At 47.8% G+C, this 18,538-nt stretch overlaps 1 protein-coding gene across 2 annotated transcripts in view; it reads left to right on the top strand.

Annotated features, from left to right (window-relative positions):
- Window positions 1-16,682, top strand: part of IGSF21 (immunoglobin superfamily member 21) — a 161,913-nt gene extending 145,231 nt beyond the window's left edge. For both annotated transcript variants that reach the window (XM_063145127.1, XM_063145128.1), the window contains 5 exons: window positions 1,752-2,223; window positions 13,869-13,954; window positions 14,721-14,913; window positions 15,722-15,760; window positions 16,535-16,682. In XM_063145127.1, the coding sequence (XP_063001197.1) occupies window positions 1,752-2,223; window positions 13,869-13,954; window positions 14,721-14,913; window positions 15,722-15,760; window positions 16,535-16,608 (864 nt within the window). In that variant the 3' untranslated portion in view covers window positions 16,609-16,682. The remainder of the gene's footprint in view (window positions 1-1,751; window positions 2,224-13,868; window positions 13,955-14,720; window positions 14,914-15,721; window positions 15,761-16,534) is intronic.
- Window positions 16,683-18,538: the final 1,856 nt, after the last annotated feature.

The following is an 18,538-nucleotide window of genomic DNA, read 5'->3' as shown; positions in this document are numbered from 1 at the left end:
GAGCATCCACGCTTTTACCCTTGCGTATTTGGGCCCTCTACGGCCACCATGGATGCAGGTTGGGGAGTGCATAATTTCAGCATGAAGGCGCCGGTGACTCCCAAGGTGAGTAGGGACAGACAGCAGTGGCGATGGGGGGCCCTACTGTTGTGTGGGCTGCCTTTTTTCAAAAAAACATCTGTAATGGTTATGTTTTTATTGCCTTTTATTCTTTTAATCCACTTCTGTGAAGCTTGCAAGTGTCCGTGAGTACTTGGGGGGGGGGGGTTCTTTTCGTACAAAGGCAGGGCACAAATCAAATCTAATGGATGGAGCAATAAATAAACTTCTGCAATTTCCAGCCCTGCTGCCTCATGGCAATGATGGGCATTGTAGTCCAACACACCCGTGGGGGCATCAGGTTGAGTAAGCCCCTTTCACGCAAATGAACTTTTGGAATAATAACTTCCCGGACAATCCCAGATGCAGGGGAGCTTCTATCTTGTCTGGAGATGTCTTGAGTTCTGGCATTGTTGAGTCATTTCATTTCCAGAGCTGTCTCTCTCTCTAAATCATGTTCTCCCTAGTGAATATTCTTTATGCAAACACACACAGGAGAATAAGGGGGTGGGGTGAGACGAGGAAGGGGGTGGTTGAGGTTCTAAGGATCCAGGGAGTGATTTCTGCTTATTCATTCAGATGTTTGAAGCATTTAATTTTTTTTCCAAAGGGAAAGAGGGAGGGGGGGAGGAAGACTTTTGCATTTTTTTTATTATTATTAAAAAAAAAACACTTATCTGCAAACATTCCCGAGGCCGTTTCATTACACCGTGACATCCATGGCTTGAAAGGAGCGTTTGGAAATGGAATACAATCTTCTCTTCAGAGAGACGTTCAAAAAAGGTTTTAACAGGCGTTGCGTCTGCAGAGCGATCGTCCTCCGAGCTATGCAAATACACACACACACACACACACACACCTCTGCATGCCAGAATCCTCGTTGCGTGCACACCTGTGGGATCATACAGAAGCCAGCCTTATCCATAGGATATTTCGGGTTCCCTGATCTGAGGTTGAAGACAGTGCTCTGACCTCAGACCAGGAATTGGCGTTCCAAACCCACCTTCTCACAGCTGGCATGGAAATGACTGCACTGGCTGCTTTCTGAGGCTGGGGAAAGGGAGAAGGGGTATTTCATTGGGTAGGGAGGAGACTGGAGAGGCCAGGATACAAGTTATCTTGAGGTCATTCCATTCCCCTTGGACACAGCCCAGCTAGATGGGCAAAAAGAGCCCATCTAGCAAAAAAAAATCAGGCTAAGAAGATGAGAAAATGAAGATTGCCTCCATCTCTCCTCCTGCCCTGCAGAGAATGCTCTTATACCTCCAGTCCTGGGGGGTTTATGATTATCGAGGGCGGAAACCATGGGATTGTGCCTTAAGAAATTTAAAACAACAGAAACTGAGAGACTACCAGGGCTGGGCAAATAAGAAGGTCTTCTCTTGGTCTTCATAAGAGGGGAGTTGAGCTCTGAGGTCAGCTCCCTTCCCTCGGAGGGAGGTCTTCTCTGAGGCCTTCATGTGGTCTTCGTAAGAGGGGAGTTGAGCTCTGAGGTCAACTCCCTTCCCTCGGAGGGAGGTCTTCTCTGAGGCCTCCACTTGGTCTTCGTAAGTGGGAGTTGAGCTCTGAGGTTCCTTGCAAACTTTGCCGTGCTGGACTTCTGCTCCCAGTAAGGGACTAGCTGTCATCTCTCCTTGAATTTCCCTCTCCAGGTGTACTTTAAGAGGGACGGGGAGCTGATTGAGGTCGTGCCCCTGACGGAGCCCCCGGTCAACGCTGCCGGCTTGCAAGATGGCCGGGCATCTCGGAACCTGTTCCACCGCGACCTGGATGACACCAAGATGCAGAAGTCGCTCTCCCTGCTGGACGTGGAGGACCGGGGCGGGAGGCCCTTCACGGAGAACCCCTTTAAGGCCCTCACCCCTGACAAGGGACTTTTGTTCAGCCCAGCCACGGAGGTCATCCCAGAGACTGTGGTGAGCCGGGAGTTCCCACGGTGGATCCAGAACCTGGAGCCCATCTACTACTTCCACCACACCCACATCCCCATCAGCGACGGCACCGTGGAAGTGCGGGCCATGCTCATGTGGACGCTTAACCCTCAGATAGACAATGATGCGCTCTTCAGTTGCGAGGTCAAGCACCCCGCCCTCTCTATGCCCATGCAGTCTGAAGTAACGCTAGGTAAGATGGAACCGCTGGGTCGCCATGGTTCTTGGGAGGACAAGGGATGGGCAACAGGAGAATGGGTGGATCCATTTAGAGGTGGATTGGTCAGAGCGAATCCGTATCTGTTCTGTCCCAGATGGTGGTCACACTCCTATGGGGTTCCTGCTCAAACGAGGGGGACTAGATAAGAGTTCAGAGGCAAGCAAAGCAAGGAAACGTTCAGTCTTCAGGAAGGCAGAGTAACAGAAGTATGGGAAGGCCCATAGCATGCAGAAGGTCCCAGGTTCGATCTCCGGCATCTCCAAGTAGCAAGATGCAGGATCACTGATAGGTTATGCCTGAACTGATTGGCTATGCTAGGGAACTATCAGAGCCATTGCTGCCAGTCAGTGTTGACAATACTGGGCTAGATGGACCAAGGGCCTGACTCAGTAGAAGGCAGCTTCCTATGTTCCCATGTAAGGCATATTCTGGCAAAGCAAAGCAACAGCCATTCTCCAGTCTGAGCAAGGACTGAATTCAGCAAGGTGAAATCCAAGTTCCAGTAAGGCCGAATAAAGTAGGACAAAGTCACGATTCCAGTGAGGCAAAGCAAGGCAAAGTCCAATTTCAAGCTCCGTGTGGAAGTTGAGCTGGAGATTAACCCAAGCAGGCTCGGGTGTCTCCCAGGCGGGGGACGGGGGGAAGAGACCATTGCTGCCCACACGGAAGAGAAACTGGCATCACCTCCTAGAGAAGGACCCAGAGGTAAAGCAGGTTAAAACGGCAGGGAAGCGGATGTACACACCGTACCTTACAAAACGCCTCTGCTTACCCTTTCTTCAGAACGCCTACCAAGGCTCAATTTGCAGCCACGGTTTGTGACTAGCAACCAGAAGTCCAGGAATTGAGTTGCTGTTGTCGAAAGGGGTCATGTGTTTGCAAAAGCCCTGCATCAGCCTGGTGGCGGCAGGGGACCGGGTGTCTGGACTGGGTCTGTGAGATTATTTACCTGAAGGTAGCATGGTCTGATATGAGCAGTCCTTTGCAATGCCTATGCAGCCATGAAGGGCAACCCCAGGGAATTTGTGGGGTGTATCCCTCCTTGTAAATGCCTCTCTTGGACATTTCTAACCCTTACCGCCACGGCCCACCAGTGGTCTTTGATACACGTGGCTGCAGGGAACTGGGAGGGGTGGAGACAACTGATGGGAGATAACTGCCATTTATTGGAAGGGTTCATTGCCTCTCTCTCTCTCCACCGGGTCAATTCTCTCAGAAACATGACCCCTAGGACAGGTGAATGCCATCTGTATTTCACAGATTATCAGGCATTTTTCATTCTTTCATCCGCTCGTTGATAGAATCGGATTCAATGTATGAGAATTTTGTTCTGGTTTGCAGGTGCACATGAGCGCTGATGCCCACTTGCACAAATCACCCCCCCGAAGTTTTAAAAAAATGTCTGCAATTCTGCAAAATCCACACAGCTCAAAAGAAGCCAGTCCACTGTAAAATCCGGGGGTCAGATCCCTAGAAATCCAAAATCCTTTGAATCCATTGCAGTTGCTTCTGGCATCTCTGCGTCCCGATTTCTTTATACGTTTCCTGAACTAATACCAAGGATATACAGATTGTGTTAAATCCATGCCATCTGTGGGCATGTGTCTACACCAGGCGATGTCCCGGGGATCGCCCCTGTGCATCCACATGATGCACAGGGGATCCCAGGAGCAGGGAGGGATGATCCCACCATTTCCCTGGGATATTGCCATACCCTTTTTTCTCCGTTTTTCCTGCAGTCTCGGGATTGTCCTGAGACCGTGGAAGGGGTAGGCGGCCGTCCCAGTTTTGTCCCAGCTCCTAGCAAGTAAATGCAAGGAACCAGGAACCAGGCACAGGGCACGGAGCTCTTCAAGAACTCTGTGCCCATCAGGGATTGGGAGGAGAGCGGGGTCGGGACTTTTTAAAAAAACTTACTTTTGCGCTGGAGCGCAGGTACAATCCAGGTCCTGTCTTTAAAAAAAAAAAATGGCGGGCACGGCAACCTCCTTCCTCCCTGGAAGTTGCACGCCGCATGTGAATGCAGGGGGAGGATCTCGCAATCAGCATATCGCGAGATCCTCCCTCGTCCCTCCTGGAACGGCTGGTGGTGTAGACATGCCCTGTGTTTCACAGGTTGTCAGGCGTGTTTCGTTCCATGCTCTGCTCATTGACGGAATCAAAAAAAAAAAACGTTCAAGTATTTTGTTCATTTGCAAACGCGCCCTTGTGCTAACGCAACTTTCTGCAAATGCACATTCACGCCAATGCACACTGGTTCGCTGTGGAACCTGCTGGTGAGATTCACAGCAATCCAAATTCATTTTGATCCATTTCAGATTTCTCTGACATCCTTCAGGTCCCCAAATCCATGACTTTAAATTTGTTGAAATCCATTACTTTTATACCCCACCATTCTTCCTGGGAGCTCAAGGGAGTGAACCACGAAAACCATCAATTGAACAATTAGAAACATTCCTTCCAATTTAAAACCAAAGCCCCTGAACTTTAAAACACATGAGAAACAACAGCAGGTGATGAAATGGCAACAGCCGTTGAAAGGTTTCAAACTATTCAAAGGACAGAGTGAGATTAAAACAGCACGTCTAAAATGACTGACTAAATTGCAGCTTCCCGAAAAAAGCAAGTTTTTTGCGAGCTTCTGAAAGGTCATTGATGAAGAAGTGAGATGTGTCTCCATCAGAAGCATCTCCCAAATGTTCACATTATCTTGGTTCCACCTTGAAGGCACCTGCCTTGAAGTTAGGGCGATATACACTTTTCTTTCCTCTTTCCTTTTTAATTAGCATTTAAACAAGTAATTAAAACGTAGGCGATGAAGTAGAATTTCTTTCTCAACCTGTTGCCCTCTAGTTGTGCTGGATGAAAACTCCCCTTCCCCACGCTGGCTGTGGGTGATGGGAAATGTAGTCCATGCAACCAGGAAGTTCCAAACGTGATTGCAGGTGCGTGTCCGCTGAAAATATTTGCAAATTGTTGAACAAGTGCTCCCGTCTGTCGTATTCCTGGTTCTCCATTTAAGTTGCACACATTTTCTAATTTGCACAAATTACTAATCCCTGCTTATCACCTGATCCTGCCTGGATTTCTCCAGGGCATGCTTATGGATGGGGACGTGCAAATCAACTTGGTGACATTCTCCAAATTCCATCTCGAAGCTCAATTGTGAGCCTGTTTTATTCTTTTCTCCTGAAAATCCATGGACGTTTCCATGTGTAGCTTTCCAAAAGTTCACATCCTCTTCTCTCGTTCATTGTACATTTGTGCACATGTTTCAAAAGCATGCTTTTTTTTTTTCATAGGGCCTCTTTTAAACGTGCGCACGCTGACAAATGCATGGGAGGCATTTTGGGTCTACGGATCTTTTGGGTCTACAAGCTAGGAAACAGGTGAACTTTGACCGCAGGTTGCAGCCGAGTCCGTGTTCGGTCCAAAAGGTGTGGACTGGATAATCCTGAACAGAAATGAACCGAATCAGATTCTCATACATTTCTACTCATTGAGCCCCTGTGGTTTCTTCGGGTGTCTGTTTGTGGGTATTCAAATTTACATGCTGGATTTCCAGGAGAAGTGAATTGCCATGAGTCTAGGAAGGAATCCCATGGAAAATACCAATCCAAGCATCCAATTCAAGAACTCTTTCGTTCTCTCCCTCTCAAATAGATGAACTTACCTCTCTCTCTCTCTCTCTCTCTCTCTCTCTCTCTCTCTCTCTCTCTCTTCAGCTTGTACTTTCATTATGGCTAATGGCCTCTTCAGGCCATTACCACCAGCGACATGAAACACAGAGCTCCCCTTTCCAGCTGAGGTCTCCTGTCAGACTTAAATGATGGTTCTTCCTCCCTTCCTATATATTTATTCACTCTTTCCTTTGTTCTCTCATCTTCTATTTCTCGTTAACAGAAAACACTCTTCATTTTTTTCCCCTCGGTGGTCGTTTTCTGGAGCGGACATCCGGCGTCTCCCTCCCTTTTTGTCCATCATTAGTGGCTAGGGTTTGAGCTAAAAAGTCTCCGAACGATGCAAAATGAAATGTAGTCAGGGATTTCTCCCTTCCGTGACGTGGCTCGGTTCCACCAGGGAACGCTCAGCAACACAGGGCAGAAACAAAACGGCGGTCCAAAATTCACGCCCTGCGGGAGTAAGAGATTTATTTATTTATTTATTGCAATTTTAATACTGCCCAATAGCCGAAGCTCTCTGGGCGGTTCACAAAAATGAAAAACCATAATAAAGCAACCAACAGGTTAAAAGCACAAATACAAAATACAGTATAAAAAGCACAACCAGGATAAAAACCACACAGCAAAATTGATATAAGATTAAAATACAGAGTTAGAACAGTAAAATTTAAATTTAAGTTAAAATTAAGTGTTAAAATACTGAGAGAATAAAAAGGTCTTCACCTGGCGTCTAAAAGAATATAGTGTTTGTGCCAGGCGAACCTCCTTAGGGAGCTCATTCCACAGCCGGGGTGCCACAGCAGAGAAGGCCCTGCTCCTCCTGGTAGCCACCTGCTTCTCCGGAAGTCTATTCGGAGAAGCTTTTGGTCTTGCTTTCCAGTAGTGGGTGGGGCTGAAGGGGACGGGGGTGGAGCCCAACGCAAAAGGAGGCAGCGAAAATACCAACCTGTTTTAGCTTAAAGGACTTATGGATGGTCGTTAAGTCTTGGGAGAAGCGTTCCAGCTTTTTAGGATGGGTGGGAGGGGGAAGCTGCACAATTGCGACGAACCGTGAAATGCTTAGCAGCCAGAGGGAAAGTTGGCTGGTCCAGAGGAAGGGAGCGTGGACATCTGGAGACCCCGGGAAAGCTGGATGTGAGCTCGATGTCTTCTGGCTTTGAGGTTCTCCTGCCCCAACTTTGACCAGGAGGCAGAGCACAGATGCTACATGTGGAAGGTTGCATCCATTGTACCTTCCACTGAACGAATCTGAGAAAGTGATCAGTTAGAACAGTCAGGACTTAACTAGATGGATGGATGATCCAACTAGGGATGGATGGATCTCTCGGTTTTGCTTTCTCCTTCCGTCGATTGATCAAGCAGTCAATCTGTCAGGTTCTTTCGATCCCAAATACAATGTGGGTAAATCCAACACCAGCTCCACAATGAGATCCTCACCCATTGGCACTGGCCAAATTCAACAGGTACAGCGATTCCTAGCACAGGAAGGACAATGATGTGCCTGCCTCCCATGTCGCCCTGGAAGTCAGGGAGGCTGTCTGACAAAAGAGGTGGCAGCCCACTGGCAATTCAGCCCTGGGATTTTAAAAGCTGAGCAAAGCTCTGGGCTTGAAAGAAGGAATCCACCCGTTCCTGTTTTCTTCCAGATACGGTTGAAAAAACAAACGAATCTCGAGTTCTTTCCATCCCATTCATGAAGAAATTGGTGAACTTCAGTAAGTTCTTATGAAAAAGAAAAATGAACCAAACTGAATTCTCGTCCATCTCTGATAGGATGTTCCATCAGTCATCAGGCAGAGTATAAGTTATCTATGCAGAAGGAGCTTTCGGTGGATGAAATCTATTTCAAGGCAAAGGAGAGAAAGGTTCCATACATCCCTAGTTTCTGTACACCAGTTGCCGGGGAACATGGGTGGGAGGGTGCTGTTTCACTCATGTCCTACTTGTGGGTTCATGGTCGACAGCTGGGTGGCCACTGTGTGAACAGAATGACGAACAAGATTGACCCTTGGTCTGATCCAGAAGGGTTCTTCTGATGTTATTATTTCCAGGAGTCTGGAAACAAAGCCCTATGTATGAAGAGAGGCTGAAACAACTGGGCATGTTTAGCCTGGAGAAGAGAAGATTGAGGGGAGACATGATAGCGCTCTTCAAATACTTAAAAGGTTGTCACACAGAGGAGGGCCAGGATCTCTTGTCAATCCTCCCAGAGTGCAGGACACGGAATAATGGACTCAAGTTAAAGGAAGCCAGATTCCAGCTGGACATCAGGAAAAACTTCCTGACTGTTAGAGCGGTATGACAATGGAACCCATGACCTAGGGAGGTGGTGGGCTCTCCCACACTAGAGGCCTTCAAGAGGCAGCTGGACAACCACCTCTCAGGGATGTTTTAAGGTAGATTCCTGCATTGAGCAGGGGGTTGGACTCGATGGCCTTGTAGGCCCCTTCCAACTCTACTATTCTATGATTCTATGGTCTGATGTTCTTAAGGTATCCATATGAGCATGGCTCTGCTTGTTGAGAAGGAGAGAAGGTTGCCTGGTACATCTCCATCCCACAGGCTGTGAAACTGCTCGAGTCAGTCTTGCGCAAGGGTTTTCCCATTTCTTGAGGAGCTGGGAGGGGAGCAAAGGGCGGATAGAGATTCGAACGCTGCTCCTCCTCCTCGAAAAGCCTCAACAACCACTTCTGAGAAGCACTGATGGTGGGGGCTGCTCAGCCTTTGGCATTGATCAGTCAGCCGTCGGGGCTCATCCCCCCGGCCTCGGCGAAACATAATAATGCACACAAAACCACCCATCAAAAGATCCCTTAATCACTTTCGAGAAGTCCTTAAGCCTTCCTTTTCGTGATCCAACTCTGCTGTTGGACCATTCCTCCTCTCTCAGGCTGGGGGGAGATTATCCGATGTTCTATAAGGAGCTAATCCCGGGAAGGGTGTCTTGATCAAACACTTCATTGAGTTGAGTCTTTGCAATGCGCTGCTCTCTTCCCGTCAAACCCGGCATTTACATATTAAAGACAAAATACCTTTTATGTTAATCCCCAGCGGAAAAGCTGCCTTCGGCTGGGGGAAGACATACATCTTACACGTCCAGGATAATGGGGCTAAAGTCAAATAGACCCTCCGCTTGGTTACCGAGAGATTTGAATGTTGTTCCACCCACCACCCACTCCATTTTAGGATTGGATGTATATTTAGCACTCTGCTCATCTCCGGCAAAAGAAAGTACAGTTTTTGGCTACCGCACCTAAAAGAAGATATTACCGAGCTGGAAAATGTGCAGAAAAGGGCGACTCAAACGATCCAGGGGCTGGAGCATCTCCCCAATGAGGGAAGGTTACAACAGCTGGGATGGTTTAGCTTGGAAAAAAGGAGGCTAAGGGGAGACATGATGGAGGTGTACAAAATGATGTCTGCTGTGGAGAATGTGGACAGGCAGACATTTTTCTCCCTCTCTCAAAATACTAGAACTCGGGGTCATCCCACTAAGCTGATGGATGGGAGATTCAGGACAGATAAAAGGAAGTACTTCTTCACACAGTGCAGAGTTAACCTATGGAACTCACTACCACAAGATGTGGTGATGGCCACCCATTTGGATGGTTTTAAAAAGGGGGTTGGATAAATTCCTGGAGGAGGCAGAGGCTATCCATGGCTACTAGCCCTGATGGCTCTGTGCAACCTACAGTATCAGAAGCGGTAAGCCTATATACACTTGTTGCTGGGGAACATGGGCGGGAGGGTGCTGTTGCACCATGTCCTGATTAGTTGGTCCCTGGTCGACAGCTGGTGGGCCACTGTGTGAACAGAGTGCTGGACTAGATGGACCCTCGGTCTGATCCAACATCAGGGCTCTTCTGATGTTCTTAAAGCACATGGTGGTGATTGGCCAGCCTCATGGTTTGTTTTTCAAACTTTCTCAAATGTTTGTGAATATTTTGGGTGGAGCGGAGACAATCCCCACCCCCACCACCATAACTTTCTTGTTCCTATTATTCACTGCATCCAACCCCAACTATTCCTCCAGTTCAATTGCAGTGTTTTCCCCGACGCTTATTTTAGCTGGACATGTGAGCATTGATAAAACATAGCAAAAGGGGGTGGGTGGAATCACTCTTGAATAATCTGGACCATGTCGGTGTCTCTCCGTTTTTCACTTTTCCAAACGAGTGTTCATTTCGTCCCAAAGGTTGAGTTGAGTTGTTTATTAAAAGGTGCCCCTGGAGAACCGTTGCTGCCAGCCAGTGTCGACAATTCTGGGTAGCTGGAACAAGAGTCTGACTCTGTCTAAGGCAGCTACTGAATTCCCATGATCCCTCACCATTGGCTGATGGGAGTTGTAGGCCAAAAACCTGGCCCACCCATGGTAGACTTCAAATGTTGCTGTTTCCAGCTTAAAAACAATAACAACAACCAGAGAGAGAGAGAGAGAGAGGGAGGGAGGGAGAAACCTACAGACCGAGGTGTAGAATGGAAACGTAACGGACATCTTCTCCTCTCCCGGCCCCATAAAATCATGAAAATAGCTGTTTCTCCCCAGCTCCATCACGACATGCAAACACCTCGCGGCGTGCAGAGGCTGACCCCTCCAGATCGAATCACAGCTGCCGGGGGAATGGTTTCCCTGTCAATTATTCACTTCTCAGTCCATTATTTATAAGTGCCACAAAAGCCTCGCTGCGTTCCTGCCTGGTTAGCATAGCCTCAGGCTGACAGGGCAGCACTGGATAGATAGTGATGGATACATCACTGGTACCGGAAGGAAGCATTGCATAGAGATAAGCAAACTTGTCTCTTTGGCTTTCCATACATTTTGTGGGTGGCCCATTTCTGCATCAGTTCGTGTGTTTTTTAAAGTCTGCATGAACATCCATATGCATTTGTGTGTGTAAAAAATGCAGGCACACGCCTTTTCCCTGATATACCCAGTATCAGAGGCGGTACACCAATGTACACCAGTTGCTGAAGAACAGGATGTTGGCTTCTGGTCTGACCCAGTACAGCCCTTCTGCTGTTCTTGTATGCTCACCCGTGAAATGCTGGATTACTATGCACAGGGACATTTATTATTATTTTTCATAGCCCAGGCTAAATCCACCTCATCCATGGTTGTATAAATGCGCTCACGGCTATACTAGCTTTACCCAACCCCCTGAAAATGTGATTACATGCCAACACCCAGTAGGGCCCCACCAGCATCACCAATAGAGACCCAAAGCCCAAAACACCAAGTTGGCAAAGGCTTGCTAATAATTCCTGATGCTGCAACATAGAATCATAGAATAGTAGAGTTGGAAGGGGCCTCTAAGGCCATTGAGTCCAGGAATCCACCTTAAAGCATCCCTGGCAGATGGTTGTCCAGCTGCCTCTTGAAGGCCTCTAGTGTGGGAGAGCCCTCCACCTCCCTAGGTAACTGGTTCCATTGTCATACTACTCTAACAGTCAGGAAGTTTTTCCTGATGTCCAGCCAGAATCTGGCTTCCTGTCACTTGAGCCCATGATTCCGTGTCCTGCAGTCTGTTCTACATGTGGAGGGAGGGCCACCCAACCGTCTGTCCATCATCTATCAGACATATGCCAATGAAGCAGGAAATTCGATCATCTCATTTATTAACGGCCATAAATGCCAGGCAGGTTTTTATTAAGGTCCATAAAAACCAGTCAGCTCCTTCCAACAACAACATAAGAAGAGGTAGAGGGCCACAGCGTGGACAGGACTCCAGAGATTTCCCCTGCTAGATGGATCTGGGTTTCACCAGGAAACCTATCTGCTTTATTTGCCGGTTGTTAATTTCACAACTTGGCCCATGTTCTCGTATTAAGGAGTGAAGAAGAGGAACATGGGAGGAAGAGCAAACAGCCTGGGCCCCAATGATTTTATTGGACTTCTTCAAGATCTCAGAGTGAGTGGTGATGGGGCCTTTTATGATGAGTGGTGATGGGGCCTTTTATGGTGAGGTCTCCACAGAGGCATCTGGATGGCCACTGCGGGAAAAGATGGTGCTGTACCAGTTAGCATTGAGTCTCATCTGTTAGAGCAGTACAACAATGGAATCAGTTCCCTAGGGAGGTTGTGGGCTCTCCCACCCTAGAGGCCTTCAAGAGGCAGCTGGACGAACATCTGTTGGGGATGCTTTAGGGTGGATTCCTGCCTTGAGCAGGGGGTTGGACTCGAAGGCCTTGTAGGCCCCTTCCAACTCTGCTATTCTATGATTCTATGATTCATTCAACAAGCTGTTTCCTCTGTTCTTTAACACTCCCCACCTCCAATTCCAAAATTTGGCATTCCACAACCCAGGGATGGTGTCAAAGTTCTGTCACCTTAATGCATATTAACACAAGTAAGCGTTTGCACAAATGTCACCCCCCAAAGTATCCACATGACTTGGAAAAAACTGGTCCGCTGTGCGATCCACAGGTGGGAGTTATAGACATCCAAACACATTTGAATCTGTTTGGCATTTCTCCACACACCCCCTCTCAATTGCCTGCCAAGTCCTGGTGGCAAAGAACCAGGCCGGCGTGAGATGGTCATCAGGGATCAGGTGCGGGTTATTACGGTCTGCCCCTTGCATTGGCTGCCCTTGTGACATTGACATGGGTGACAGAGCGGAAGTCAGGTGCTTCTTCTCAGCCCAAGCACGCAGAGACGCACGCACTATCCCCCACCCTCTCCAAAAGTCACCCCAGCCGTGCCCACAGAAGCCGAGGGAATTTTGTTCCTTCGTTGCCAAGGCAACCTCTCCCATCTCATCCAATCGGCTTGGACCCTTACCAATTCCAGCACATCTTCTTTCGCCCTTTGAAAGTCACTAATTTAGGTGCGGGACTCTTTTGTTCTTGAGCTCTGTGAAAATCACAATTTGGGGGCAGGCGGCTTCTTCATCTTCTTGGGGTGCCGGGGGGGAGTTATTTTAATTACCGGCACACAAATTATTACTCCCTGCTGCTCACAAAAGAGGGGACAAAAGTGGAAGCAAAACACCATGGGGGGTGAGATGCATTATCTTCTGAACGCTTGGAAATGCACAGACTTCGACCGCAGATTGCATTCGGGTCCAGGAGGTATGGATAGGGTGGATTTTGCATCCTAAAGGAACAAATTTCTCATAGATTCCCAGTAGCAACCAGATAGGAGACACTAGATTGAGTGGAATCATATCCATTTGTGAGATTCCAGGCAGGGACTGTTTTACCGGACAAGGTCTGTACAGCCCTGAGAAAACATGAGGGGGTTTGTAAGCATGGTGAGGGAAAGGAGGAGGAGGAGGAGGTGGGTGAGGGTGGGTGTGAAAAGGTTGCTTTGTTCTGCTTGCAAATGAGGTCAGACCATTAACAGGTGCTGTGGTGGGTTAGGGTTGGACATTTTGCTAATTGTCCTAGTATTTGGATCTCAGAGATGGCAAAGGGGCAGGATTGGAGCTTGGAATTGGACCATACAAGGCCAGGAGTGTGATGTGAGGTTGCCAACTGATGGGCAAAAGAAACCCCTTTGTTGCTCCTGTGCCTTTAAGAAAAACGTTGACATCGGCAAAGTTTGTTGCTTTGTTGATTACACTGATATACACTACACGCTTTCTTCTAAGGAGCTCAAGTTGCTGCACACGGTTCTCCTCCTGTCCCTCATTTAGTCTAAGCAACAACCCTGGGAGGTAGGAATAGAGACAGGGATTGGCCCCTGGTCACCTGGTGAGCTTCGTGGCTGGGCGAGGGGCGGGGGAGATTTAAAAAGTATTCTAATCATACCAGTTTTCACAGGCTTGGGCTACACCCTGCTCATTCCTGTGGATCAAGTTGCTGATTCTTGGCAGAGGAGCAGGGTGACGTCCAAAGTTGGCAACCCCAGTGGTGGCGTTGGGGAAAACAGGGAGGCTGAGGATGGTGCAAGCCCAGCTTTTGGGGGACCGATCCACTCTTTTTCCCCTGCAGTGGCTCCCAAAGGCCCCAAGATCATGATGACCCCAACGAGAGCCCGGGTCGGAGACACAGTTCGGATATTGGTGCAGGGATTTCAGGTGCGTATGGGTCTCGCCGGCATCCAAAGAGCTCAGATGCTGCCAAATGTTATCGCTGTCCTGCTTGTGGGTAGGTTGTCGGAGGCTCAGGGGGTAGTGCTCAGCAAGCTTTCGTCAGCTCATCCCTTCAGTCTCCGTTCCGTCTTCTGCCAGCTGGCTTGTCTGGGTGTGCAACAAGTCGGGCCAACTGGAGGAATTTCCGTAAATTATTAGTATTATTTTTGCTTTAGAAATGCACAAATTTCAGCCCAAATTTGCTCAAGTTATGGCGAAGAACCCCCCACCCCAAAAAATAATAATAATGGCCCCGTTCAGACAACACGCTAAACCATGCTGCTTAACCACAAAAATAGTTAATGGAGGATGAAGATAGAGAAGGAGGACGGAAGGAAGGGGCAGAGGCAGAGGAGAAGGAGGTGGTAACATTCACTTTCAGCTCTGCCTACTTCTGGCTTCAGCCCTGGACACTTTGGGCAACTTCCTTTGTTCCCGTTCAAACCAGCTCTCGATTCAGAATCATGAGGACTGGAATTTTACTTCGGTTTTGGAAGAAGGGCCTTAGCCCAGTGGCAGAGAGTCCATTTCTCATGCAGAAAGTCCCAGCTTTGATCCCCAGCTTCCCCGGACAGGGCTAGGAAAGGATCCCTCCTGAAACCCTGGAGAGCCGTGGCTGCCATGCTGGCCTAGATGTTCTTCTCTGGGGATATTTGTGGTCTGTTAGAACGGTGGCACTGATGGAGTCTTCCGTGTCGGGCTTGGCTTACAGAGCGAAGTCTTCCCCGAACCCATGTTCACTTGGACCCGCGTTGGGAGCAGGCTCCTGGACGGCAGCACCGAACACGACGGGAAAGAGCTGGTCCTGGAACGAGTGCCGGCGGAGCTGAACGGCTCCATGTACCGCTGCACAGCTCAGAACCCGCTGGGCTCCACGGACACCCACACCAGGCTGATTGTGTTTGGTATGGCGGGACGTTTATTTGCTTCCGTTGACATCTCCAGGGCTATCAGAGGGTGAGGGACCTCTTTCAGACAGGGCGGGGGTTTAATTTTGGAGAGGTTCTCTGGGGCTGCCATCCAGAAGTGGGTGGGGCTAATGCAAAGGGGTGGAGCCAATTGGAAGAAGGGGTGGAGGAATATATATATATATATATATATATATATATATATATATATGCTTATTGTAACTCAAAGCTCTTAGTGGAGACATTTCAGGCTTTGGGTTGAAGGCGGGGTTCCAAAAAGCCTGAGCTCAGCCAAATGATTGGCACTTGGAGAAAAGGGGGTGGGGCTAAGGAAAGTGGGAGTGTCTGTGGTGGATCCCTGTGGGCCCATAGGAATAGATTTGGCCCTCGGGGCCTCAGTTCCCCACCCTTGCGCTAGGGCTTGGCTCTCCATAGATCATCCCCTTCCTGACACCACCATTTTCCTGGCTTGTTTCTCCCTGCTCTGAGAAGGTGCTGGGGCTCCCAGCCATCCTGTCTTTTGAGATCCTGTGAAATATACATGTGCACATACGCTGAGTCGTTACGGTCCTGCGAAAGGTAGACTGAGGGACACCACAAGCCGGGAATATGTAGGAAAAGAGATACCCGTTACCTCCAAGCTTGAGTTGGTTCCATAGCAGACCTAACCTGGGGTGCTTGAAATGTCTCATTCTACTGTCATTCTACAGTTCTCAATCTTCTGCTAACATCTGGTTGCTGTAGGGTGATCTCCCAGGTGAAATGACTTCTCTCTTTTTTCATTCCCACCCTTTTTTCTAATTAGAAAACCCAAATATTCCAAGAGGAACAGAAGACTCAAATGGTAAGGCACAGCTTTTAATAGTGGGTTCTTTCGCAAGACTTGAGCTGGCCCTCCAGCCCTGGTTTCTCTTGATCCGTCTGCAGTACGCCTATCTCCCTTGCTGCCCCACACGCCATAAATGACTCCACCCTTTCTCCTTTGATGCCCCCTTATACCTGGGGCTCCCTCCCACAGCCCCATAGATCTCAAGCCTTAAGTGAAACATACAAGTTTTGTTTGTTGGGGTAGGAGGAAAAGACCTATACGAGTGAAAACAGTGTATGAAAATGGATGATATTAGGGAAATGATTAGCAAAAGTTGTGCATAGTAAGGATAATTGCATACAAAGATGCAGGTACTGGGAGGAAGTTGTGTATTTGGGACAAAATTTCATACCAAGATGCAGATTCTGGGAGAAAGCTGCACAAAAATAGGTCCTCCGTTTCAAATTATTGAAAATAAAAAGTATGGGATGAACTGAAATTCAGAGTTGAAAATTCTCAAAGTTCAGGGCAAGTAGAACTTCAGAACGGGGAAATGTGCAATTGAGGAAAACCGAAACTGACAGATACATCAATCCTGACCAAAAAGACACCATTTCTCCTTCAGGTGGTAGGAAATTAACAGCGTCTCCAACGGTTTTTTTGCGCAACTGCGAAAAAACTTTTTTGCGCAACTGCGAAAAACTGAAACTGACAGATTCGTCGATCCTGACCAAAAGGCACCATCTCTCCTTCAGGTGGTAGAACATCAACAGCTTCTCCAATGGTCTTTTTGTTTCTCCTCCCATGTAGGTTCACCGACCACTCACAGCAACATCAGACTTGCTCTGGCCATCATTTTAACAGTTACCTTGGAACTGACGTGAAACGCTTCACTTTGGACACCCTCCTTTTCTCCCCTTGAACGGCTCCATCCTGCTCCCACTTCTCCGTCGTTGGGTTTTCTATTTCTTTTTCTTTTTCTATTTCTTTTCTTTTTCTTTTTCTTTTCTTTTTTCTCCCCTCTAAACTATTTACGGTCTTGTTCTCGGTCTCTTTCTGTCTGTGTCTTGGCTTTGTCATTCAATTTAATTAAAAACAAAACAAAGAAAGAAAAAGAGGAAGGGAAAAAAACAGTGCCACCACGACGCTATCTTGTGTGTACGGCTAATTCTAATTATTTTCTTTATGCATTGCATGCAGGTAATTTAAAAAAAAAAAAAAAAAGAAAGAAAGAAAGGGAAGAAGGAGAAGAAACAGGCCAGCAAGGATCTCTGAGTCCACATGGAATAACAATAATAAGAATACATGAAAGAGTTTTCAAGGAATGGATGCATGGAAATAATTTTGCAGTGGTAATGTTTGCAATCAGTTTGCCATCTGGTACTCCAGGATAGTAGATTTTGGCTACGGATACATTCTGTCCTGTGTGTAGCTGTGCATTCTTGTAGGGGGAGGAGCCCCCACAGAACTGTGAGACAGAATTCACCTTCCTAAGAATTGAAGTTTTCGATTTATTTTTATTTTTTTTAAACCCGCTCAAGTTTCTAGCCCTCAACGTTCATTTCATTTATTACATGTCTCTACTGCTCAATGGCCAAAGCTCTCTGGGCAGTTTACAAAGAGGGAAAGCCTAAAGCTACAATATAATAACACAATAGAAAACCAATGCATGGAGATATAATGATTTTAAAGAGGTGTGGGAGATATGAAAGCAGGTTCAAGTGAAATCTCCAAAGTCAGAGGTGATGGCAGAACAAGGTTTACCAATGGCTGTGGAACTGGTGGGAAAGGGGACAATTTGGTCCCACGTGACTATTGTGAAGCATACATTATGTGACCCACACAAAATTTTATGAAAACACACACACTATAGGATGGGTTGTGCATGGTGGGTTGGAGGAAGCTGTATTTCAAGGATGTTTCCCAGTTTGCAGGAACCACTTAACCTGCTTCTCTCTTAGGGCACAAGGGCCAGGTTACATGTAATGCCAGCAATATCTGGGTTGTTTAGCCCAGGAATTGCTGAGGACGAATGCCCCGTGTGCATCATTACCGATTTTAATTAGCAACCCAGCAACACCCCATTCCTGGGTTGTTTTGTGACATGTGGGCCCCAAAATGATGGGGCAAACAGCCCAGAGTTAGCCCAACAATTGCCCATGGTTTGTTGCTGGGTTAACTCTGGATTGTTTAACCCACAAACAACTGGGTGTTTCTGAGTCTGCACGTCACGGAACAACCCAGAAATGGGGCATTCCTGGGTTGTTAATTGAAATCAGAACTTGGTTATGTGCTCCACTCATTCCCAGCAATTCCTGGGTTAAATAAATGAGGAATTGCCACCAGTATGAGCAAACTTAGTCAACGTGTTTTATTTGTTAGGCTCGGAAAAATCCACAAATCCCCGAATTACGTTGCAAGGCTCTAACCCTGGTGGAACAGATGGAGAAGTCCGTGCATCTGCCGAGGCAGAATATTAACATGGAAAACAGCCCACCGTGGTGCTTTTCCAAGAGGGACCAAGAAAACCAAAGGTCATTCTCCTCCCCCTCCCACCCCAGCCCCCGCCGCCAACTCGTTTTAATAAGCAAACAAAACGCCTTAATTAGGCCTCCGCATCGTTTATTCATACTGCCTTCTTCAGCCCAGCCATGGAGATGCATGTCAATGAGGGTTTCTGTTGCTTATTCTGACACCTGCGAGTTTTCAGGGAGGTGGATTAGCTGGGCGAGAGATGACGGGGAGGGGGACTCCTGTTCCCATGGAGCTGGGACTGGAATCGCCGGTGCCTCGCCATTCCAGAGTGGGACGCTC

The sequence above is a fragment of the Elgaria multicarinata genome, chromosome 20, assembly GCF_023053635.1.
Source record: "Elgaria multicarinata webbii isolate HBS135686 ecotype San Diego chromosome 20, rElgMul1.1.pri, whole genome shotgun sequence".
NCBI lineage: Eukaryota > Metazoa > Chordata > Lepidosauria > Squamata > Anguidae > Elgaria > Elgaria multicarinata.
This window is presented reverse-complemented; position numbering and strand designations above follow the sequence as displayed.